This window comes from Leptonychotes weddellii, chromosome 10, assembly GCF_054177405.1.
Source record: "Leptonychotes weddellii isolate Sample4059 chromosome 10, ASM5417740v2, whole genome shotgun sequence".
Lineage (NCBI taxonomy): Eukaryota > Metazoa > Chordata > Mammalia > Carnivora > Phocidae > Leptonychotes > Leptonychotes weddellii.
In genome coordinates, this window is record NC_138378.1 from 47,025,714 (window position 1) to 47,049,840 (window position 24,127).

A 24,127-nucleotide genomic window follows, 5' to 3' on the forward strand; every position below is an offset into this window, starting at 1 on the left:
CAATCACAAGTTATTCTTATGTCCAGTGAAATCAGATTCCCTAAAAATTACTGCTTGATTGGTTGTTAGGTTAGTTCGTGTTACTCTATGTATTTGAAAGTAATGAAACATCCCATGGGTGTGTGTATGCTTCACTGAATATTGAAACTGATCATGAAAAGTTCTGTGACTTAATCATGATCCCTTGATGGTTACCAATTAGTCAGATTTCCACACGACTCAGTGATTGTTGTGGAATGAAATAATGCCTTCTGGCCTCAGTTGCTTTATGCTGCCAAGTGAAAGAAGACCGGACATGTAATTTATGGTTATGGATATGAAAGTAGGCATCTTTTTTTGTAATTTTTTTTTTGAGTATAGTTGACACACAATGTTACATTAATTTCAGGTGTACAGCATAGGGATTCAACTTCTCTATACGTTATGCTATGCTCACAACAAGTGAAGAGGGTGTCTCTTCTGTATTTAAAGATTGATAAAGTGTTCCTCTTTGTTGCTGATTTTTTAAAGTGAGACTGATCTATTCGCGTTCAGCAGGGGGCAGCAGAGGCAAAAAGAAGAGCTGTTCAGGAGCTGTGCTATGCTGAGCACACTTTCTCTGCAGCCTGTAGGTCAAATCCAGGTGGGGTGGCCGTGCCTTCCATTGGGTCTGAGGCCTGTCCTTGCCCTGCTTGCTCTCCACCCCATAAGCTGCCTCCTGTGGATGTGTTGGATGTCTAGGTGCGGCACACATTGGGGTGCCCCCTCCTTGCACACACACACGTGCATATGCTTTAAGTGTGTAACATTTTCTTACAGAAACGTCCAATGTTCCTTGTTTGATCTTAGCTCCCTCCCATCCTTTGGCTGAGTATCGAGTAGGGATATGCAGTAAATATTGGACCATATTAGTCCTCATCTTGCTCAGACGTCATCTGAGTGTCATCTTGATATCTCAGTCGGAGTCTTTTCCTTTCTCGCATGCTCCCTGCCTTCTCCCAGTTGCTTCAAACTCCTATATCCAGACCTGGAAATACACCCTCAGAATGATCTTGAATTCAGCCTTCATTCCCAGTGGCCATTGCTATTGCTGTGCAGACCTTCTGTTCTGCCTGAGTTGTTATTTTAACAACCTCCTTGTGTGTGTGTGTGTAGTCCAGCCTCCATGCCACTGTGGGAATGTCGACGGACTCCTTTGCTCAGGGTCCTTCGGCGGGCTCCTCACATGCGCTCTCGAAGCGCTTCGTGGTCTGGCCCCGCCCACTTCCATGACCCACGTTCCGCCTCAAAGGCTGGAGGGCAAAGGAGCCGACGACTCCCGAGCCCGAGCCCTGCAGCGTGCAACCGCTCCGCGAGGCATTTCAAAACTTGTTTAATCCTCAAAATGAGTGAGAAATAGCCAGCACCACTGTCCGAAGACGAGAAGGCAGGACAGCTGCGCTGGTTTCGCGCACGCACGCCTGGCCGGTTGCATCGGTGCCCGCCCTCGGAAGCGGCGCGTCCCCCCGCATGACTTGCGTCCCCCCGCATGACTTGCCTCCCCGTTAGCGGAAGGTGCCCTGTGCTTTCACGCGCCTCTGCGCCGTCCCCCTATGCCCGACTTGTGATTTAGGCTGGTTCCCGTTACTGGGGTGTGCTTCCAGACTCGGCAGTATGGTTTCCGTACTTTGCCTACCCCTCCCTCTCCTCGGAGTCCTTCCCGTGCCCCCCAGGCAGAACCGATCCCTCCCCTGCGTTTCTGCAGTTTGTGTGTCAACGCTCAACACATCAGTTTGCACCTCCCTCAGGCTTTGCTCTCCCGAGTTCCTAGGTAGACTCTGCCCTCTTTCTGTCCCTTGGCACCCTGGTCCCGCCTGGGCCGAAACTCACTGATCTTCAAACAGCTGGTACATAATGGACTGCAGAGCAGAAGGTTTGTGTTAAAAACAGAGTGGTAAGGGAAAAATAATATTGACAGAAAAGGTTTAGAGAGAACTTCTCCTGAATGTGTATGTGTTTTTAAGGATGAGATGTGATGCTTGTGATGATGAGGTACATTACTTATTTTAACTTTCAGGTGCTTGCAACCAAATGCTGGACCCTAGGCTTAGAGAAGCCAGAAAAGGAGAGGAAAGGGGACCACAGTCCAGAGGACAGGCTTGTCACTGTCCCCAACCCCCTTTTTTAATTTAAAGCAAGTATTGGTTTTGTGTCACTGACTTCTGAACTAGGGAGGGGTTTATCATGAAGTTAATTCTGGGACCATGATTAAAAGACTAGTGCTTCTAGAGATTCCAAAGGGCCAGAGAGTTTAGATCTTTAAGAAAGGTGGGCTTCTGGGCACCTGGGTGGCTCAGTCGTTAAGCGTCTGCCTTTGACTCAGGTCATGATTCCAGGTCCTGGGATCAAGCCCCGCATCGGGCTCCCTGCTCAGCGGGAAGCCTGCTTCTCCCTCTCCCCCTGCTTGTGTTCCCTCTCTCGCTGTGTCTCTCTGTCAAATAAATAAATAAATAAAATCTTAAAAAAAAAAAAAAAAGAAAGGTGGGCTTCCATTGTATTAAGGTGTAAGATGTTACAAAGAAAGCGGCAGTAAGGAGATCTCTTGCGGGCGCCTGGGTGGCTCAGTTGGTTAAGTGACTGCCTTCGGCTCAGGTCATGATCCTGGAGTCCCTGGATCGAGTCCCGCATCGGGCTCCCTGCTCGGCAGGGAGTCTGCTTCTCCCTCTGACCCTCCTCCCTCTCATGCTCTCTGTCTCTCATTCTCTCTCTCTCAAATAAATAAATAAAATCTTTAAAAAAAAAAAAAAAGGAGATCTCTTGCATTAACAAAGGCTTGTGTCAGAAAGTTCTCCTGATTTATGTCATGTACTGTAGGTAGTATTCATATTTAAGCTTGAACTCCGATACTTGTGGGGTGTTTTTTCTATTTCACCTAAAACTATTTGAGTATGTATCTTTAAAAGGCAAGATGTCCCCTTTTCAATGTAACCACAGTGCGGTCTGTGGAATTCCCCAAAGTCATCCCAGGGTCCTTCGAAGAACAGAGTCCCATCAGTGTTCACATTTCCCAGTTGTCCCGTGAGTGCTGCCTCTTGCCGTTCTCTCTGTCCTCCCAGGAAGTCCCAGGCGGGCCGTGCAGTCAGGTGACTGTGTGCCCGAGCCACTGGAGAACGTCCTCTCTGCAAACCTGCCACCACTTCTTTCATTTATGTAGTTAGGTCCTTTGTTTGACTTTTGTTTTCTAGGGATCACTCTTTGGAATTTAATTTTGTTTTATGATTATGTAAAATATTTACAAAGTTCATTCAAAGGAGTCTTTCCTCCCTTCACCTGTCTTCCCCCTGCCCCCTGGGTCTTCTTTTGGCGTGAAACTTGTGATTTTTGTTCTAATGGTTACCCTGATGGTATTAACTTTATAAAAGTCCTTTGGCTTTCTCTTTTTCTTGCTGGGGGAGAGCTCCTGTTGTCTGTTGGTTCCCCCCTTTGAGCAGCATTTGAAATTAGTTGGTGAGCTCTTAGCACCTTCCCCTCCTTTTTCCCAGCGTCCATGTGAAAGTCACATCCCTTTATCCCCAGCATGTCCGCGAGCGTATTGTACTTCTGTGTCACTTGCCCATGGCCCCCTGGTTTTTGATGGTCACATTGTCTCTACTGTTTGCACACACAACCATCTCCTGTCTCCCTTATATTTATCCATCTTTGTTCAGGGCAGATGTGTACTGAATGCTCAGGGGAACATTTTATGCTGCTGACTCTCCAGTCCTCTGGTTTTCGGCAGCGATCGTTCCTCCAGCAGATGTCCCAGCATGGGCATGTGGGAACACTGTCCCCGCACGTCGATAACAGTTCCTCTGCAGCCTTTATACTTGAAGGCCAGTGTGGCTGGCTCTAAAGTCTTTGACTTACATTATCTTTCAATGAGAAACTTAAATAAGTTCCACGATTATGTTTTGCCATCAAGGGTCAATAAATATTGGAGGACAGTCTGAATTCCTTGCCCTTCTAGTGTCTTGGCCTTTTACCTTGAATGCCCAAAGGAGTTTTTCCTTGTCTTTCAAGCTCAGTTTCTCATTGTTACCACTTACTGGCCAATTGGAGCAGGCAAAGACCCCTTCCCCTGCCATCTGTAAATGGCCTGCCAGGCTTTCCAGTGGTTCCTGATAGTGGTTTGGGAACTCTGGTTTTTGTGGCCTTATATCCCCCTTTTCCTCTGTCCACTTCTCCCCCCCCAGTTTCTAACACCTCCTGGTTCCTGTAGTTGGTGGTGGTGTGTCCCCAGTGGCTTGCACTTTTGGGTTTGTAGGCATGCCGAGTCACTTCATGCTGTTATAAATATGTTGGCAGCGAGTTTTTGGTTTTGTTACCCCAATTGGTTTGTCTGTTTGACCTGTGGTAAAATACACATTAACATAAAACTTACCATCCTAACCATTTTAAGTCTACAGTTCAGTGGCATTGAGTGCATTCACTTTGTTGGTCAACCATCACCACCATGCATTTCCAGAACTTCTTCTCATCTTGCAAAACTGAAACTCTGTCCTCATTAAGCACTAACTCCCCATCCCCCTCCCCGTGGCATCGTCATACCTTCTGTGTCTGATTTTGACTATTCCAGGAACCTCATGTAAGTGGACTCATGCAGGATTTGTCCTTTTGTTCCACGGCTTACTTTACTTAGCATAATGTCATCAAGGCTCATCCATACTATAGTACCTGTATGTCAGAATGTCCTTCCTCTCTAAGGTTGAATAGTATATTCCATTGTATGGATGTACCCCATTTTCTTTATCCATTCATCCACTGATGGACACTTAGATTGCTTCTACCCTTTGGCTGTTGTGAACTGCTATGAACTAATTGTTCTGTTTTTATGAGGAGGCTGCAAGATTAAAAAGACTGCATTGTGACTCTCTTCCCAGATACCTTGGTTTTGAAACATTTTAAAGTAATTTTTAAAATTTTAATAAATTTACACACAAACACATTCTACATGGCAAAACCCACTATAAGTAAATTAAAAACATAAGTAGCAAAAAGTACTTGCAGTTTAAAGCACAGAAGGTAGGCTGATTTCTCTAAAATGTCAGGACCTCCTTCAAATAAATAAGAAAAAAAATGAATGGCCCAATAGAAAAATGAATATGAACAGATATTTAATAGAAGGTGAAATCACCTGTCTTAAAATGTTTGAAAAGATATTTTGTCTCATTCATACAGAGATGTGCAAATTACAAGTTCACTAAGTTATTTTCCATTCAGATTGTTAAAGATCAGAGGGTTTGAGGACACTCTCTGAGGGTGTGGGGAAATGGACACTCTCAGATATCACTTCTAAGGATGTAAATTGCCTGCAGGAGGGCAAACTGAGAATCTCTCTCCAAGTTACACGGTACAGTTCTGCTCCTAGAGGGGTATTCTACACGTCTAAGCACAAAAATGCAAAATAACCAATGAAGAAGACTCTTCACGATCAAATTGTTTAAAGAGAAAAACAACAACCCAGATGCTGCCGGTGGAGGAGTGGTTGAATGCGCTGTGGTCTAGAGGGCTGTTGGGACACCGCGGAGACAGGAACGAGAACCAAGGACTTTGTGTGTCGAGGCAGAAGGATCTGTGAAAGATGAATTAAAAATGTAGAGAGTGCAGGGGCGCCTGGGTGGCTCAGTTGGTTAAGCGACTGCCTTCGGCTCAGGTCATGATCCTGGAGTCCGGGGATCGAGTCCCGCATCGGGCTCCCTGCTCGGCAGGGAGTCTGCTTCTCCCTCTGACCCTCCTCCCTCTCATGCTCTCTGTCTCTCATTCTCTCTCTCTCAAATAAATAAATAAAATCTTTAAAAAAAAAAAATGTAGAGAGTGCAGACAGTGGGTGTAGTGCTACCAAAATTAGGGAAAGAGTTGGCTTATAAATACATCATGTATTTCTGCAGCTGCCAAGAAATTCATAGCATCGATTACCTCTGGAGTACCACTGGCTGGGAACTGCCACGGGAAGGAGACTCTTCATTAAATCCCTTTGAATGTTTTGAAATTTGAGCTATATGAATGCATCACTTCCATTATAAACCTTAAAAAATACAGGAGGAAAAAATGCATGTGTGTAAAGAAAAAAAATCGAAGAGCAAGGGGGCTCTTGCCCTTAGAATGTCATTTTTCTTCCTAAACAGCTGTGTGTTCCTATTTCTTAGTGTATCCTTTGCAAGAGTTTGGACCTGTGCTTTGGGTAGGTTTCCTTATGCATGTTGAGTTCCTCAGGCCTTTTCTCTGACCCCCGCGCCCACTGACCCCCACCATCCCCACCTGTGGGACTGACCACTTTTCCTGCTTTGCATGCATGTCCATCACATGTCTGATTCCTGAGCAGGGCTTCTAGTTTGCATGTCACCAGACCCTGGCTCTGGGATGGGGATGGGCACACAGTGGAAAGGTTCTGTTTTACATGGTTGCATTAACTGGGTTTCTTAACTGGAGGATTTCTCAGAGCTTTTAATACACTAATACCTATTGTGATCCCTGAGAGGCCACATATCATGTATTATATTTTTATTACTATCTTTCTGTGAATTCCCAAGAAGGGGTATATATAAAATACATTATTTTATACATTATGGATTTGTATTATATATGTAGGTGTGTGTATATACGTGTGTGTGTGTATGTATATGGCATGTAAATACTTTTTATGTATATATTTTATATATCAACATTTACAATAAACACACACACACGTATATACACATACACATCTGTTTACAAACTTAATCAGAATGGAGAATGTCATGGCTGCTTAGGTGGGACAACTGTTTCACCCAGTGTATTTTCAGAAAGGTGTTTTTATTTAGGCAATAACTAAGTGAGAAGAGTCTTAAATAAGTTTTTAAGACACCTAAAACCCACCACTTAAGTATGTATTACAGGAAGAGGTATAAATACAGTTAAAAGTCTAACATTCGTTATCATTTTTTTTTTTAAAGATTTTATTTATTTATTTGACAGAGAGAGAGAGAGCAAGAGCAGGAACACAAGCAGGGGGAGTGGGAGAGCGAGAAGCAGGCTTCCTGCTGAGCAGGGAGCCCGATGTGGGACTCCATCCCAGGACTCTGGGATCATGACCTGAGCCGAAGGCAGACGCTTAACGACTGAGCCACCCAGGCGCCCCTCGTTATCAATTTTTGTTTAAAGTTTGGTTGTACTCATTTTACAGAAATGATATGTATATACCATATATCCCAACTCTTCTTGGGCTTACAGGGCATTATAACCTGAATCTTATTCGTAGTCTCATGTCAAGAGTCGGCTGTCCTCTGGATTTATAATGGTTTGTATCTGGTTTGTAATGACTGCACCTGGTGGTTTGTCTGCAACAGATCTACATCATTCTTGGTAGGAAGGGGGGTGTGCCCATCGGCCCTGCTCTCCTGGAGATGAGCCCACTGACAAAGCCGAAGTGCTGAACCCTTGAGGTGGGAGGGGGATCCAGGCCTGACCCTAGAAGTGGGCTTTTCTGCCCTTAAAAAAGCCTCTTTCTAAATCAGATAGAATAGAATCTTCTGCTTCACAAAATTTCTAGTTACCCAAAGCATGACAGTTTAGAAATCTCAATTGAGAAACAGAATAGTAGTAACAGAGGGTTTGACTTCGCTTTCACCTTGCTCTCAGAGTACACGTGACCTCTTACAGCTGGCTTGTGCAGGCCCTCCGCCTCTGCACAGAGTCCATGCTGAGTGGCACTACTTAGAGCTCAGTTTTGCTAATGCACATACCTGGCCTGGGACTTCTGATAGCTGCCTCACGCCAGGGGACAAATCAGTTAAGTTGAAAAGACAGCTGAGGACTCCATTGCGTTAGCTCTGATGCTGGGGAGATAAACAGATGTGCTTGTTCTCTCTCCTCTCATGGCCATCCTTCTTGTCCTTCTGCTGGCCAACCTGGCTCCAGGTCTGCAGTTCCGCATCACCTAAGTGGAGTGCCAGGGGAGCTGTCGGTCAGAGCGGACAGTCTGGGAAGGAGGTGGTCACTTTCAGAGCACCAGGAATTGGCTGTGCTTGCCGAAGTTTCTGATCAGGTGTTTGTAGGTCTCAGTCAGTGGTGTGTTGTGTATCATTCGTGGTTTCGCATCTAGGTGCTTATATTCAGGATGACGGGATCTCTTTGCATGCTTCTTCTAAGTCTGCCTGCAGTGTTTGCGGACTAGAATACAGAAAATAACCCCATATTCTTGGAGATTGGGAGTGTTCGCAAAAGTGGTTTTTATTTCCTTTTAGGAAGGGAAAGAGTAGAAGGCGTTTGAATCCTGCAACCATGAGGAGTAAATTGTGATTCGGCTGATTTCGCATCAGCAGGCCAGGGCGTGAGCAAGAATTCTTCTACTGCAGCTGATGGATCCTTTTGATCTTTTTTGCCAAGTGGATGGTCTTCATCATGTCTGCTTCCAGAAATGGAGCTGGCATTCCTGTACAACAGAACCTTGATCCACTCCTGTGTCTGCTTATTGTTGGGGCCAGTTTTTAAGCCACAAATAGCTGCTATCAGGGAAGAAAGGTAAAGGCAGGTGGTAAAGAGATGAAAAAGCAACCTGCCTTTTCTGACTTCTTTCAAGGAATTTTTATGGGGATAGGGAGGAAATGCTGTACTTTTGAGAACTCTTCAAAACTACAGCGAAAGGCCCTTTAAAAGCTGATGTGAGGGAACAGGATTGATAGCCTCTAGGTGCCGACTGTCTCCACTTTCCTCACTTCTTCAGTGGGTAACAGCCTGCTGTGTACCTGGGCGACTCAGCGAGTGGAAAGAATTTAGAATCCGAAAGGTCTGCTTTTTAAATCCCAGCTCAACCACTTACGACTTCACTAACTTTGGGCTAAGATCTTAACATCTCTGAGCAGACTGTCCCTCTGGGTTCACGAATACTGAGGAGATAGCTCTTCAGATCCAGGAGCCCTTCCTGAATGGCAGGTGTTATGCCGGGGTGTGGGGTTACAAAGAGGAATAACATATGCACTGTGCCGCCAAGGAATTCATGGCTCACACGAGAGCACAGTGGTTGGAAGGTGGAGGAGAACTCACAGGGTCTGAAATGTGATTGGAGCCTTTGATCGTGAGGGGGTGATGGCCTGACTGTGGGATGGTACCAGAATGAACAGAGTGAAGAGGCATGTTCAAGGGCTACTGCAAGCAAAGGAGGCTTGGACTCCAGCACTGACGAAGTTGGACAGCGACAGGGAAGGTGGAATTAAGACACCACAGGAGAGCTTTCTATAGTGCGCTTTGCTCTTGCTGGGTGTCACGAGGAAAAAGTTCTGTGGTCAGGGAAGTCTGCATGAAGCAAAGATCACCCGGCACCTTGACGGCAGGAATTGTGAGTGGAGTGTGGCTGTGGGCCATGCAGCTCCAGGAGAAGGAATGCACTGCATTTCCCCAGCTTGGGCTAGGAAAGCATGTGGCTTTAGCTATTGATTGATTAAATGGCATTGGTCCTGTGTTCTGAGGGATACTCAGAAGTGAAGTGTCAATTCCGGAGGAGTGGGAGCAGGGTGAGCAGCTTCTGGGCCTCCAGAGACACTGGAGCTGTTGCTCTCCATCTGAACCACCAGAAGTGGAAGCCATCACCGCAGCCCTGCGAGTTAAGGAGGAGGAGGACAGAAGATAAAAGAACACATTGGGGAAGGAAATGAGATTTATGGGGAAGATCTGTGGAGAAGGTGAGGGAAGAATAGTCAAGTAGAGAACAACTTTATTTCAGGAATGAGGAGTGGATTGACACACAGACACACATAAATATATTTGTATTGAAAATAATTTCATATATGCCATGTTTTTTCTTTAGCTTGTAACTTCCAATTTCTATGTAATCACGAACATTTGACTTGGGTTCTGATCAGGTTTCTCCCCATTGTGTTGGTTTTACGGAGTCTCTCAGAGATGAACTAAACCTGTCTTTCTTTGCAGGTAATGTACAGAAGGATTCTGCAGCAGGCCGGGTTTATACAGTTTGCACAACTTCAGTTCCTGGAAGCTAAAGAGCTCTTCAGGTAATTTGAGGTGTTGGTAGCGAGCCTTCCCAGGTGTCCCCCTGTGGTCAAAGCCTTCATCTCGACCGTGAGGCCGTGAAGGGAAATGTTGCCATGCTTAGGCATGTGCTTCAGGGAGAAGTGGGGAGACTTGTTGACAATAGCACCCACCACCGGTGCTCATTCCTCGCTCCCACCCCTTAGCCTCAGTTTACCTGCCCTGTGTCTCAAAGAGGGTGGAGGCTGAGGAGGAGGAGGCGCCCATAACGATCCCATTAAGAGAGGAGAAGGAAATCCTAGAGGGAACTCGCTAACGCGGAGGATTCCTAGGAAAATGCTATTCTTGCTCACTTTTCCTTCTCTTCAGAGATTTTTGCAGGAAATTAGAAGTTTAGGACTAGAACAGGTGCCCCTGGGAAGACTGGTGGAAACTGTGCTCTTTCCAAAGACTTCACAAGGAAACGTTCATAAGGACAACTTAGGACCTAAGTTTTCACACCATCTAACTAGACTAGATCCTGCACATTTTGGAGCCATCTCAAGGATAAAGAGTATATAAAGCATCCGCACAGATCCTTCACATCCAAGTAGCAGCCGGAGCAGAGCACAGCTCTGTAGCACGCTGTCTGCTGCCTGTTCTCTAGGCCGTAGGGCTCACCCCTGCTCCGGCCTCCTGCTCTGTCACACGGCTGGCCGAAGGAGCAGGCTTCTGAGTCAAGAAGGGGTCACTTAGTGAATAGCGATGCCCTGTATAACTTACACTTATATCAGTTCTGTGTGCTCTTCTCATCTGTTCCTGGGGGACTAACATAGATTCTTTGTCCCTGTGGACGTAGCTCTTTTCCGTCCTACCTGTTCTGTCCCTGCAGTGTCAAAAACCTCCTCATTTGGGTCCATCTTCTCATGGGTTAATTTGGGACAGGGTGCAAACGGTCATAATCTATTCCTAGGAGAGTTCACAGATTCTGTGACAGAGTAAGTGCAGGGCCTGTCAGTCATTAATACAAGGTTCCTCCTGTCTTTCATACTTCAGCCCCTTCATAGCATAAATTGATGGCTGTTCTGTTTTTGTCAAAAATGTGACTGAGAGAATCGGCCCTTGAAGCAGGCAGGCCGAAGCAAGCGAGCTTCCACTTTCCCTTCCTGTGCCCACGGCAGACGTTGCTAATAAAGTGGGATTTTTTTTCCCTCGTTGATGTGGGACTTGTCCTCGGATTCCTTCTCAGTTCAGTACTAGAAGCCACAATGCCAACACGTCGTGGTCGGCACCCGAGAGAGAACCTCTGTGTGCCTCACGCCGTGGGCCCCTCCGCTCTGTGTCTGCTCCCCTGGACGTGGACGTAAGCCTGTCCTCATGTCCAGTCAGGTCAGCACGCCTCCCAGGAAGCGGGCTTGGCCCAAGCATCAGAGCCGGAGCGCCAGGGTGAGACCGCCGCGTGCATTCATGGCGTGCCCACGCCATGTGGTTGATGGCCGTGTGCCCAGCGGGTGGGCACGCAGGGGCCGCTCCGCAGTGGGGGTGGCACGCTCTGGGGGCAGGCGCAGAGCACGGGCTCCGATCGGGGTTTAGCTGCATCTTCAATGATGAGAAGCTTCCCAAATTGAGAACCATACAGGCCGGACCTTTTGGGCTGGATAATTTGTTTAGGGGTGCTCTCTTGTGCCTTGTAGGAGTCCTGGCCTCTACCCAGTCAGGGCCAGTAGCACCTCCAGTGGTGACTGAAAGTATCCCCAGACATTGCTCAGTGTCCCCCAGGGAGCAAAACTGCTGCCCTGGAGGGCTGTTGCTTTAGGCGGAAGGAACAGGGCAGCAAAGGCTGAGGCATGCTGTGTGTAAACTGGAGGGGGTGGGGGGCTGAAGCATCAGAGTGTCGGAGGGACGGTGGAAGCTGAAGCTGTAGGGCCTCGGGAGTGGCCACTGTGCTCAGAGGTCTGGGGTTTATCTTAGAGAGGCCCAGCACCATGGACGGTGGGGAGAGGGCAGGAGTGGAAGGAAGGAGACCCAGAGGCCGGAAGCTGGGGAGGAGGGGAGACTGTCAGAGCTTGAAGGAAGATGGATGCCGTGAACGTTGCAGGAAGTGTAGACCCCAGGCTGGACCTGGGGTTCCCATTCATGTCTGGGGGCCCTGTGTCTGTTTCCGTAAGAGGAGCCCACAGGTGGGGCTGCTGTGGGGCCAGCACTGTGGTCTGCAGCTCCATGATGCTGGCTCTGTCATCATGGTGGACAGGACGAGCAGGCCGGAGGGCAGCACGGGGCGGGGGGAACGTGGCCAACAGGGAAGCAGAGGTGGATGTCACCAGATGGGCTCCCTAGCCTGGCGAGGTTAGGACACCGTTGGAGTTGTGGTCTCACCTTATGCTCCGAGAGGCCATTGAGAGTCTCCACAGAACCAGCCTCATGAAGGCTCCCGTGGCTCTCGTCGTAGGATCTTTGATGAGGAAATTGTAAGTCGCGTCCTGGCAAAGTCCCTTTGTGGGTCGGTGAGGAAACCTCTTCATAGTTTGATGCCAGGAGAAGCGTTGGCTTCGGAAGGACGGCACTTCACCTTTGACCAGACAGTGCTGTGTTCCCTCCGCGTTCCTTTCCTGGCCTTGGTTTCCAGGGAGTCCGCTGCTCCGCCGGTGGGGGGACCACGTCGGGTGTCTCTGTACTGTGCGTCAGCACCGGCGGGGCGTGTGTCTTTCTGTGCGGGCGCACAGTTGGCCGTGCTCTGCCGGGCCCGCCGGCTAGGACGGTGGCTCTGCCGCGCTCACCCACACATCCAGCTCCCCGTGAACGGGTGCGGACGGGCCCGCCCCCCGAGGTTGTTTTGTGTGCCTATGTGTACTCTTTCTCTCTTTTTGCTTCATTTAGTCTGACACTGTAATTGCAGAAGCGGCCAGCTTGACGTCCGGGAGCTGATCTCTCTCTACCCCTTCCTGTTGCCCACCTCCTCCTCATTCACACGATCCCATCCTCCTCTCCACGAGTACGCGGACCTGAACCAGCTGACCCAGGGGGACCAAGACAAGATGGCCAAGTGTAAGCGCTTCCTCATGAGCTACCTGAACGAAGTCCGCAGCACAGAGGTCGCCAATGGCTACAAAGAGGACATCGACACGGCCTTGCTCAAGCTGTACGCGGAGGCCGACCACGACAGTCTGCTGGACCTCCTGGTCACCGAGAACTCCTGTCTTCTGACAGACAGCGCTGCCTGGCTGGAGAAGCACAACAAGTGAGTGTTCCCTTCCCACGTGCGGCCAGGGGCCCTGTGAAGGTGCTGCAGCCGCTTGCATGAGGCCCCAGGAGACTCCTCACGTGACAGCCCGGCACCCCCTCAGTTTAGACCCCCCTCGGCATGGTCTGCAGATGACTGGAGGGGTCTCAGAAGGCGTGCGCTCTCACAATCTGTCATAGGCCCAGTTAGTAAATGAAGTGATTCTTAGCACTCCTCTCCATACCGTTCCATGTAGGATTCACCCGTGGATGACACCACCTGTATTTTGGTAAAGTTCATAGCATACTGTAGTCACTGATGACCAAACACTGTGACCTCCATAGATAGACATCTGGATAAATAGATTAAAAGGGAGACTTCTTGATCTCGTTGATAAAAGTGTATGGCTTTAAACTCTGCCTTCGTTATGAGCACAAGTTGGTAGACAGCCGCCCCCTTGCCTTACGTACAAGGGCAGTTAACCACAGTGACTGGGTAAGAGCCAGTGCTCCTTCGTTCTGAGCAGGTACGTGGCAGGGGGCAGGGGGGAGTTCTTTAAACGTGTTGGGTGATCCCCAGACTCCTTTAAGCAGTAAGATTCATCTGTGATTTTTGTTATGTAAAATGGATTAAAGGACTGACGAAGTCCCACGGGAACCATGGGGTTACAGAGCCACATCCTGTTCCAATTGAACAGGGGCTTGCGATGGGTCTCCATGTGGGTATGGGCTCTTCCCAGCACTTTCCCTCAGTTTCCCAGCTATGCTATGGAAGGGAGTTACTTTGTTTAGGACCAGAAAATACACTAATGCCTCATGATAGGGACGTGGAATGGTAGGGTCCAGAGAGTCAGTGTAACTTCCTGAAAGGCTAAGGAAAAGAGGAGGGCCCCAGTGAATAGTTTGATACCTTAAGAGTTCGCTCTCGGAGGGAAGAAATCCCACATCCCCCCGGGTCAGCTTGCTCCATTCACCATCTGGGGGGGGAGGACAGTGAGCAGGACACCGCCCGGGCTGTGTCAGTGTTATCCCTCACCCTTTCCATGCACAAGTGAGGAGATGAAGGACCTGGCAGGCATTCCACTTGCTCAAGACCATACAGTCCCTAAGTAAGGGAACCTGAATTGAAACTTGGGGCCTAGGACCCTGGGTGCCCTCCCCGGACCGTCCCCGACCTTGTGTTCTCTGCGCTGGCTGGGCACTGTGGGCCTGTGTTGCTGTCCATGTTCAGACTCCTGACCCCATCTTTCAGTAATAGCTCAGGTAACACACCTTCCTAATATTCTTCTAACACTCTGTGATGGGTTAACGGTGATCATCTGAAGAGATACGAAATTGTATTAATATTTGAGGAAATTGTAAAGCAATTCCAAATAGGATTTTCTGTAGCGTAATTATGATTTTATTTTTCAGCTTATCCTAGACTTGAATATGATCCTTTTTGGAAATTGATAGGACATACATTTTATTTATTTTTTTAAAAGATTTTTATTTATTTGAGAGAGAGAGCACGAGCAGGGGCAGAGGCACAGGGAGAAGCAGACTCCCCTCTTAGCAGGGAGCCCGACATGGGACTCAGTCCCAGGACCCTGGGATCATGACCTGAGCCAAAGGCAGACGCTTAACCGACTGAGCCACCCAGGCGTCCCTAGGACGTACATTTTAATATCGGAAGTAAATAAACAGAAATGAGGATCTCTTTGTCATTGGAAATTTGTTGTTGAACTCTGAGTTGAACTGAATATGGGAGACCAGAGGGTAATCCGGGGGCTGTTGCTGGGTGGGTGCTGCCCACAGCAGGTGGCTGGGGAGAGGGTATACTTACCGCCTTGTTTTCTTTCAGGTATTTTGCACTTGGACTGCTCTATCATTATAATAACCAAGATGCTGCTGCCGTTCAGGTGAGTTCAAAAGTATTTTAGCATGACTTAAAAATCAAAGTTGATAGAGACTACTTTTGCCTGACCTACAACCTTTTTTACAGAATGAAAACAATACTGTTTTAGAAAGTGAATTCCTTGAGAAATGTCAGCCAAGGGTTTTCTTTTCTTTGTTTTTACATCTCTTTCAAGGACATTATCAAGATTGAGTTTTTGAAAATTTAAGAAATAGAACTAACTGATTTCTTACTGAGCCACAAGGCATATGACGTCACTGCCTCACGGGGCAATTAAGTTACCCAAACTGTGGGTAACAGTTTGCTTGTAGCTTCCACTGTTGCTGACAGTAACTTGCCAGCAAGCAGGGTGCGTCATTCGCCCCATGTCCCCTGTGACAGAATGAAAGCTGATCGAGGCCAGTCCCTTGCCCAGGGTCCCAGCCCTGCTCAGCGGTAGAACGGGGATTCGAACCACTGTTCCAGGGGGTCCTGGCAGAGATACTGTGCCGGAGATAAAATGCCACCCGTCTCTCGTCTCGCCTCTGGCATCTCATGAGGAGACATTCGCCCCTTCTGTCACTGGTTATCCACTAGTACCCGTGTTACAGTTTCCTCAGTGGCCTTTTTGTTTTGTTCTGTGAGTGGCCGAGAACATTAGCAGTGGTCACCGAGCTAAGGTCAGCCTCATGACTTTGGCAAAGCCACGCATGATTGCCCATGAGGTTAAAAAAAAGGGGTTTCCGTCAACACGCACCCCAGTGGCTTAGAGTAGATCTGGATGTCAAGGGCAACATTTTTATACTGTAAAACGCACAAGTCTGTGACTTACGGCTTGATGTCAGTGCAATAGTAACATCAGCAGAGCTATGGAGAGAGGAGGCGTTTGCAAAATCGAAGTGGCATGAAAGAAAGCTTTTTATACGGCAAAATTCTACTGTAAAAAAAAAAAACGACACCTTTCTGTGTGTGATTAGCTTATTTGGTTTGAGGAATTCAGTGTTAAAGAAACTGATACCATAAGAAAGGTTCCCATGCCGATACCAGAATCACAGAGTTGACCCTGCCAGCCCTGTTTCTTGGGCTTCTCGTGGGTGGCGTGGTCCTAAAGTGCAGTGCGGTGGGCAGGCGGGTGAGGTATGGGGGGTGCGGTATGGGCTGTGAGGCAGCCTCCGTCTCCCCTGCCCCCATGTGATGCGGCCTCATTCTGGTTTTCTGAAAGGAAGCTTTGATTTACACAGCGGGGAAGTTTCTGGATGAAATAGCAAGGGACTGTTACTGTTAGCTCTCATGAGCCCCCATGCACCAGACAGAACACTAGGGGGCAGAATGACCAGTATTTTTGAAGGCACAGTGTCTGACTATCACAGTCCACAAGGGACTTCAAAGTCAAGGATTCCTGTGGTGGGGAAGGTGGAGACAGCCCCGCGGGTGGAGGCAGGTGGGTTTCTTGTTCTTTGTCGAGATGCTGTCAGTGATCGTTTATTTCACGAAGAAACGTTTTTAATACATCTGCCTCTTCCTGTATATTGTGTTTCCTACTTGTATTACTGCACTGTCATTAGAAAGGAAAGAAAAAGAATCCACGGCTTTATCGCCTTGATTTCCTGGACCACATCTGCTACATGGCTTTATTTCTCTGAAAACCTTAAAATCGACTTAAGCATTCAAAATTTGTCCTACTACTTTCAAGTATCAAAAGGCCAAATAAGTAAACATATGCACCTCCTTAGCTAATTCTAGAAGGTATGTAACCTTCCGTTTCTTTTTCTTCTTTCCTCCTCTCCAGCTCTGGGTGAACATCGTGAATGGGGACATTCACGACTCCACTCGCTCAGACCTGTACGAATATGTCGTCGACTTCCTTACCTACAGCTTAGACCAGGAACTTGTGTGGAAGTATGCTGATTGGGTCCTGCAGAAAAGTGAAGAGGTTTGTGCATCATAAATGCCCTTTTTTTGTTGGGGGGGTGGTTGGCAGCTGGCAAAGACAGAAAGCTTGATTTCCGTGAGAAACCAGCCACCGGGCTACAGCCTCACCCTGCCTGTAGTTTGCTCCCTTCTAATACCTCTCCTTGCTCCACCAGAGTGTCAGCTCTTAGGAGAGTTCTGCGTCTCAGTCCTTCTGAGATGTACTGTTCTGCGTATCTGTCTGGGGCAGGCCACGTTTATAGCAAAGCCAGAAAGCATAGCCAGGTCACATTCTTAGCGTCTTCTGAAAAACATGCGCATGTCTGTGTGAATCCCCATGCCTGACCAAGTGTGGCACTTCCGTTTTCAGTGGACTGTCGCCTTGTGGGGCGTGGGGCCCTGCCTGGGCCACACCAGGCCCACCCTTGTCCTGTGTCTGCCCGCACCCCCTGGCGTGGAAGTTGTGGTTCTGGAGGAAGGAGGGAGCCCAGTGTGGGACTTGCCGCCCTGGAGGCTCAGAAGGAACAGCAGGGAGGAAGCGCCCAGTGGCTGCTGGCTGGGGGAGCGGTTGGGGAGCAGCAAGCTCAGGACTCCTCAGTGAAGCCCCAGGATGACGGGGAAAGAGATAATAATAGCATTTCAGTTCTCACCATTGAAAACATACACATTTCCTTGGCTCCCCTTGGAGAGACAGACTTAGCTTTGTGATGCAGGACCTTCCTCATAAATGTAGAGTTTTCTGTGTGTTGCGTCTGCCGTTCTAAAGTCGCCGCTAGTGTATGTTCTCCACGGTGCTGTCTGACCTGGAAGGTCCGAGCCCACGTGCTTCATTTACTCTTTACTCCATCTTTACTTTGCCTCTGTGCACACGCACATATGACATACAGACCCAAAGCTGTTAAAAGCCCTGGGCTCTTCCCAGTGCTGATAGATGGTATCAGTGAATCATTCCCAGACCTTGTGTGCTCCTGATGATGTGCCAGGCACTCAGCGTATGTTGAAATAAATATCACAACAGCATCATGAGGTAGAAATTATAGGCGAGGAAACTGAAGCCCAGCTTTGGAAACTTCCCCAAGGTCGTATGGTTGGTACAGCACAGATCCAGGCTTATAGAATTCAGAATTCACACTCAGGACTGCTGTGTGGTATGTGTGTGTGTGTGTGTGTGTGTGATAGAGTGAGCACACGTCCGTGAGCACGCCTCACTGTGCAGTGAGCATGCCTGCCCAGGGCAGCAACGACATGCATTTACTTACCTACTTGACCCATTAGCATTTCCTTGGAAGATGGAATTACCACAGCGAGCTCCATTCGACAGGCACAGGAAGGCAGTCTGGAAACTTGCTCCGGGACCGGCTTGGATCTGCACAGATGAGCCACATAGTGGATGTCATGTCAGCGTGCTGAGAGTGGAGTTTCCTAGGTGTTCAGGACTGTACATATTCTGTCACTTACTGTTCAGCAAGTGACCATCCTTGTTCTCAGATGATCTTCATAGTACAAAGGGTGTAGCTTCTTGGGTAGTCAAAACCTGCTACCAATAAATGTTTCTTTCTTTCATTTCTGACCCTTCGAGAAGAAATTCCGGCTAGGTGGATGAGGAGGTTTCAGAGTTTAGGTCACCTTTCCTGTCTTTGTGTCATGCTCTGGTCTTTGTCAGTGTCCCACTCTGCACTGTTTTTCTGTATCCCCATGTTTTTGTTTTTTTGTTTTTTTAGATTATTTTAGAGGTGGGGTAGGGGCCGAGGGAGAGAATCTCGAGCAGACTCCCCGCTGAGCACGGAGCTGGACAGAGGGCTCGATCTCACGACTCTGAGGTCATGACCTGAGCCAAAATCAAGAGCTGGATGCCTAACCGACTGAACCACCCAGGCACCCCTCTGTGTCCCCACATTTTGGGCAATGATTTTCCCCAAACATAAATGGGCAGTGCTCAGAATAAAGATAAGGTGGTGTCTTTGAAAAAAGTAATAGTTACATTGCTATTCTTCTTTCAGGTTGGAGTTCAAGTTTTCACCAAGAGACCTTTGGATGAACAGCAGAACAGTTTCAACCCAGACAGTGTAATCACTTGCCTTAAGAAATACCCTAAAGCCCTTGTCAAGTACCTGGAACATCTAGTCATAGACAGGAGCCTGCAGGTGAGCGCTTCGGAACTTAGACTAACGTGTGAGGGCTGCCACATGACAGCCATGACTTTGGAGATAGAATCGGACTAGAAAGCTTGTTGGCAGATGGTTCTAATGTAATGTTTTAAATGGAGATGTTTTAAATGTTCTAATGTAGTGTTTTAAATGCCCTGCCGCCTGGATGCTCAGCCTGTACTTGTGGATGGTCTAGGGCCCTGGAGGTTTCTGAAGGAGATCGCAGGTTAATTATCCTTAAGGGAAATGAGAGAACTGCACCTTTTTGGAAAATACCTAAATCCTGGGGCCCTCACTTCTCAAAGGAGAAGCGACCTTTTTATATTTTTTCTCACAGATTTGAAGTCTACCTTTTCTGTGTTGCAGTTTCTGAGATGTTGTCGATCCAGTGCGCGTGTTCTGTTAACTGCCCCCGAGACCCTGCCCCGGCTCGCCTCGGCGGCGGCGCAGCTCACTCTCGGGAGCACCCGTGGGCTGGGGGAGCCCAGCTTCCCGCCTGCAAATGCTGTCTGTCCGCTTGGATTCCTGTCTCCCACAGAAGGAAGAGTACCACACGCAGCTGGCCCTCCTCTACCTGGACGAGGTGCTGAGGCAGAAGTCCGGCACCAGCAGCAAGGCTGCGGAAGCCTCGGAGATACAGCTAAAGCTCCAGCACCTGCTCCAGAAGTCCGATTTGTACCGCGTCCACCTGCTGATAGGTGAGGAGCAACTCACTAGTCTCTCCTTGACCCGCTGCCCCCAGCAGGGACGGGGAGGAGCAGATGAAGGCTCTGGCGGAGCTCCTTGTCTTGAGTCCACGGCGGGGGGTTGGATTCCTTGAGCCTCTTTTGGCACAAAATCAGCCAGCCTGGAGGGTGGGGTGAAGCTTCTCAGGCCTCCACCCTCTAGAAACGAACACAGGGCCTTTAGCCGATGACACAGCTGCCCAGGGGTTTTGGAAGTCTGTGTGTCTGTTGAGCATGCCTTCATTTAAACTGCCTTATTCGGCTTCGGTGTACTTGAATCCCAGTTCCTTCTGATGGCACCAGTGTTTGGGCGAGGCTAGCACTGTCCCCAGCTCAGGGCTGTCATGGAGCCCTGAGCCATAGGAAGGGGGGCAGGTATCTTGGACGGGAGCCTGGTTTTCATTTCCTTGGGGTGCAGAGTCCATGGTTTTTGTGTTGTGTAAAGCACCACAAAGCAGCACCATGCTCCCACCTGGTAGAATTAGCTAGTTTCTTGGTGTATTTGACATCATAGAGTTTTCAGATTTGTTCTTACTGGGATTAATAATGTATTTCTTTTTAACGGCATTGACACTGTTTTTTGACCATTAACTCTAGTCAGTTCTCATCATTCACCATAGTTATGTTCTGTAAAGTCTCCACGAACACTGAATTACTGAACCCTGAACATTGCTCCCAGAGAAATAGAGGGTCAGGTTCCTGCAAACCGCTGATCACAACATTTTCATCAACCGATCAGTACATAACCTTGTTTTATGAGTGCTTCTTTTTATTTTATTTTATTTATTTTTTTAATTTTTATTTATTTATTTGAGACAGAGAGAATGAGAGACAGAGAGCATGAGAGGGAGGAGGGTCAGAGGGAGAAGCAGACTCCCTGCCGAGCAGGGAGCCCGATGCGGGACTCGATCCCGGGACTCCAGGATCATGACCTGAGCCGAAGGCAGTCGCCTAACCAACTGAGCCACCCAGGCGCCCCATGAGTGCTTCTTTTTAAAGACACCTTATTTAATAGGTATTATTGTTGATTGGTTAACATTGAACTCAGAGCCAGCAGAACTCTAGCTCAGGCCTGAACGAAGCTCAGCTGACACACAAAGTTTTCTCCGTAAGGCACATCACAGCACAGCCCGCCTGTGCTTGGAAACACTAGGCCGTACCTCAGCACTGTGTTTGGGGCCCATTTTAAATGGCAATGTCACCAACAAAAACACAAAAACGCAAAAATTGTGGCACTAAGTAAACCACGGAGAGGACTGTTTGCAGAAGGAGGGCTGCGCGTGGATCGCCTTACGGGGCCTCGGCTGGGAACGTGCATGGCAGGTGGCTCAAATTTTATGCCACCCTGCCCATGTCCGCAAATAATCATAAAAGCACCGTAACTGCTGATTTGGGGGTGACACAGGAATTTGGGCAAGCAGGCAAATTCATGAATATAGAATCTGAATAATGAGCACTGGCTGTATACGCCAGGCCCAGGTCAGCATGCTTAGCGTGCATTACGACGCTTTCCACGACGACCTTGTGAAATAAGTCCTATTTTTAAAAATTATTTTTATTATTATTTTCTGGCCCATGTTTGCACCAGGGCTAACGTCCAGCCCCCTGGTCACTCCCAGCCGCCGTCCATGCTTAGTGGTTGATGTTCACGCTGTACTGGCTGTTAAATGTGTTCACTGTCACCCCCGACTTACGCCATACTTTACGCTTTACAAATCCCTTCATACAGATCGCATGCTAGTCATGGGTTTGTTGATCAGGTTCTTGCTCAGCTTATGTCGTTGAGCATATGTAGAATATCAGACACTGCAGTGAGGATATACAGGTGGATGTGACTTGGTTCTTGTCCTCAGTTTAATGAGAATGTGGGTAGGGGCTGATGGGAGCTCCATGCGGGGTGGAGGGGAGGGAGCAGGGAGAAGGTGCTGTCTGAGCGGTCACTAAGGATAAGTCTGGGCTTGCAGGTCAGCCTGGGGAGCTTGCAGGCAATGGGGTGTCTGCCAAGGCACTGTGGGAGAACACTGGAAACTCAGGCACTAGCTCTTTCCCCTCGTTAGGTGACTTGGGGGTGGTCAGCCGGGCACATTGTGATAACAGTTCTTGTGCAGCCTGTCCCCTTGGGGTGGCTGAGAATCTCCTATAAATGGGATGAGCGATGTGAAAAGTGTAGGTCACTGCAGTGACCTTCCCTTTACCATCTTTGCACCTCGCCCATGCCTTAAACCTGGTGGCCACTTAGTAATTACTTGGTGACCGCTCCTCATGAGGATGACAAGCATGCATGCTGCAGTTTCTGTGTTTAGTGCCCTGGCTGACATACGTGGTGGAACCGGCCCTTCGCAGCAGGCCTGAGTGTGGTCAGGCTCCAAAGGCAGAAAGCCTGTAATCTGAGGATTAATGTTGGCCCCTGAAATAGGACTTGTCCTCTGAATATCTTTCACGGTAGGAAAAGACCTCACGTTATCTTCCTATGTTCCAGAGGGAGTGAAAAGCAAAGGGCCTCTACCAGTGAGACCCAGCCCACTAAGGACAGGGCCTTGGTCAGATCTTTCTGTGGTGGTGTCATTTTCCTTATAGCCGAAAAACTTAAATTGCAGGAGAAACAAAAGAAGAGCTTTAAAGTAATGTAGATCAGGATTTTTAACAATACGAACCCACACTCCGTCACATGAAATATAGTTTAAATTGGAATAAAGGGGTTCACTGCACTTTTTTGCCAGGGAGGGTTAGCTGAATTTAAATCAATAAAGTGCCTTTCTGCTGGAGTTGAAAGGTCCCGTACTGGGAAAATAGGAACAATGCTGGATTAATTGGAAGCCTGCAGCCGTGATACTCATGTTTCACCATGCCGGTTGAGATGACAGGTCATTTGTTTTATTCAGTCGCTAAGCATTATTAAAAATGTGTATTCTGCAGTTGGGTTCTACCTAAAAGTAGGGACTGGCTTCCCCTTTGGGAAGGCCCAGCTCTGCAGCACGGGGGTCCAAGCAAGCCTTGCCCTTTCTTAAGTGGAGAGCACAGGGGAGGTGGGGGGCGAGCTGGGGCTGGCTCTAACCGCCGGCTGCTGCCGCACAGATAGAATCCGGGGCGCCGGGCTCCCCATGGAGAGCGCCATCCTGCACGGGAAGCTGGAGGAGCACGAGGAGGCCCTGCGCATCCTGGTGCACGAGCTGCGGGACTTCGCGGCGGCCGAGGACTACTGCCTGTGGCGCTCGGAGGGCAGGGACCCGCCGTACCGGCAGCGGCTCTTCCACACGCTGCTGGCCATGTACCTCCAGCCCGGCCCCACCGCGCCCGAGCTGGCCGTGGCCGCCACGGACCTCCTGAACCACCACGCGACCGACTTCGACGCCGCCCGCGTCCTGCCGCTGCTGCCGGGCACCTGGTCGGTGCAGCTGCTGCATCCGTTCCTGGCCGGGGCCGTCAGGAACAGCGTGCACGCCCGCAGGACCGCTCAGGTGGCTCTGGGCCTGGCCAGGTCCGAAAACCTGATCTACAAGTATGACAAGGTGAGAGCCGGGCCCTTCTTGACCCCCCTCCACCCGCCCTCGGGGGCCGTTTTATTTCAGGTGGTTACCTGGGGAAAATTATTCCTTGTCAGTTTTTTTTCTCTGCACCTTCAACACCTCAAATACCCGATTCCGCTCACCTAGAAACCGAGGTACGCGGCAGCAGAGGCACGAGCAGGGCTGGCGGGCGCTGTTCTTCTCCGCTGTTAGACGGCGATGCTCGGGAGAGGCCAGCACGGCCTGAGCGCGGGTGATGGTCCAGGCAGCGTCCTACGCCGGGCAGCACCGGGTCAGCTCGTCACCTCAGCTGTCTCCTGCAGTGTCTACCCCGTGTCACAGAAGGGCACTGAGGCCCGGGGAAGTCACGCAGCACGTGAAGAGCCCAGACGTGGATTCCAGGCCAGCTCAGAACCCCACACTCTCAGTCCCCGGCGAGTGAGCCGGGGCTGCGGGAACCAGTGCCACGGACGGCGTGGCCGCCTTTCACCAGCGCTGGTGTCCTCACGGGGCAGAGAGGGGGCAGGCGCTGGCCTCTCTGCCTCTTCTCCTTATTTTATATCAGTCCCAGGTGTGCAGCACGATGATTTGGTGTTTGTGCATGTGGTGACGTGATCGTCACAGTATGTCTGGCTCACCTCTGTCACCGCACGTAGTTACAGGTCTTTTTCCTGTGATGAGAACTTTCGAGATCTACGCTCTTAGCCACTTTCAAATATACAATACGGTGGTATTAACTGTAGACACCGTCCGTGCTCTGCGGCACATCCCCAGGACTTAACTTATTCTATAATCGAAAGGTGG

The 24,127-nt window shown here is 49.1% G+C and overlaps 1 protein-coding gene across 1 annotated transcript in view; it reads left to right on the plus strand.

Annotated features, from left to right (window-relative positions):
* Positions 1-24,127, plus strand: part of TGFBRAP1 (transforming growth factor beta receptor associated protein 1) — a 66,046-nt gene that overhangs the window by 37,429 nt on the left and 4,490 nt on the right. The window contains exons 5-11 of the mRNA XM_081833327.1: positions 9,901-9,983; positions 12,836-13,177; positions 15,002-15,059; positions 16,824-16,967; positions 18,946-19,089; positions 19,631-19,790; positions 22,893-23,326. Of these exons, the coding sequence (XP_081689453.1) occupies positions 9,901-9,983; positions 12,836-13,177; positions 15,002-15,059; positions 16,824-16,967; positions 18,946-19,089; positions 19,631-19,790; positions 22,893-23,326 (1,365 nt within the window). The remainder of the gene's footprint in view (positions 1-9,900; positions 9,984-12,835; positions 13,178-15,001; positions 15,060-16,823; positions 16,968-18,945; positions 19,090-19,630; positions 19,791-22,892; positions 23,327-24,127) is intronic.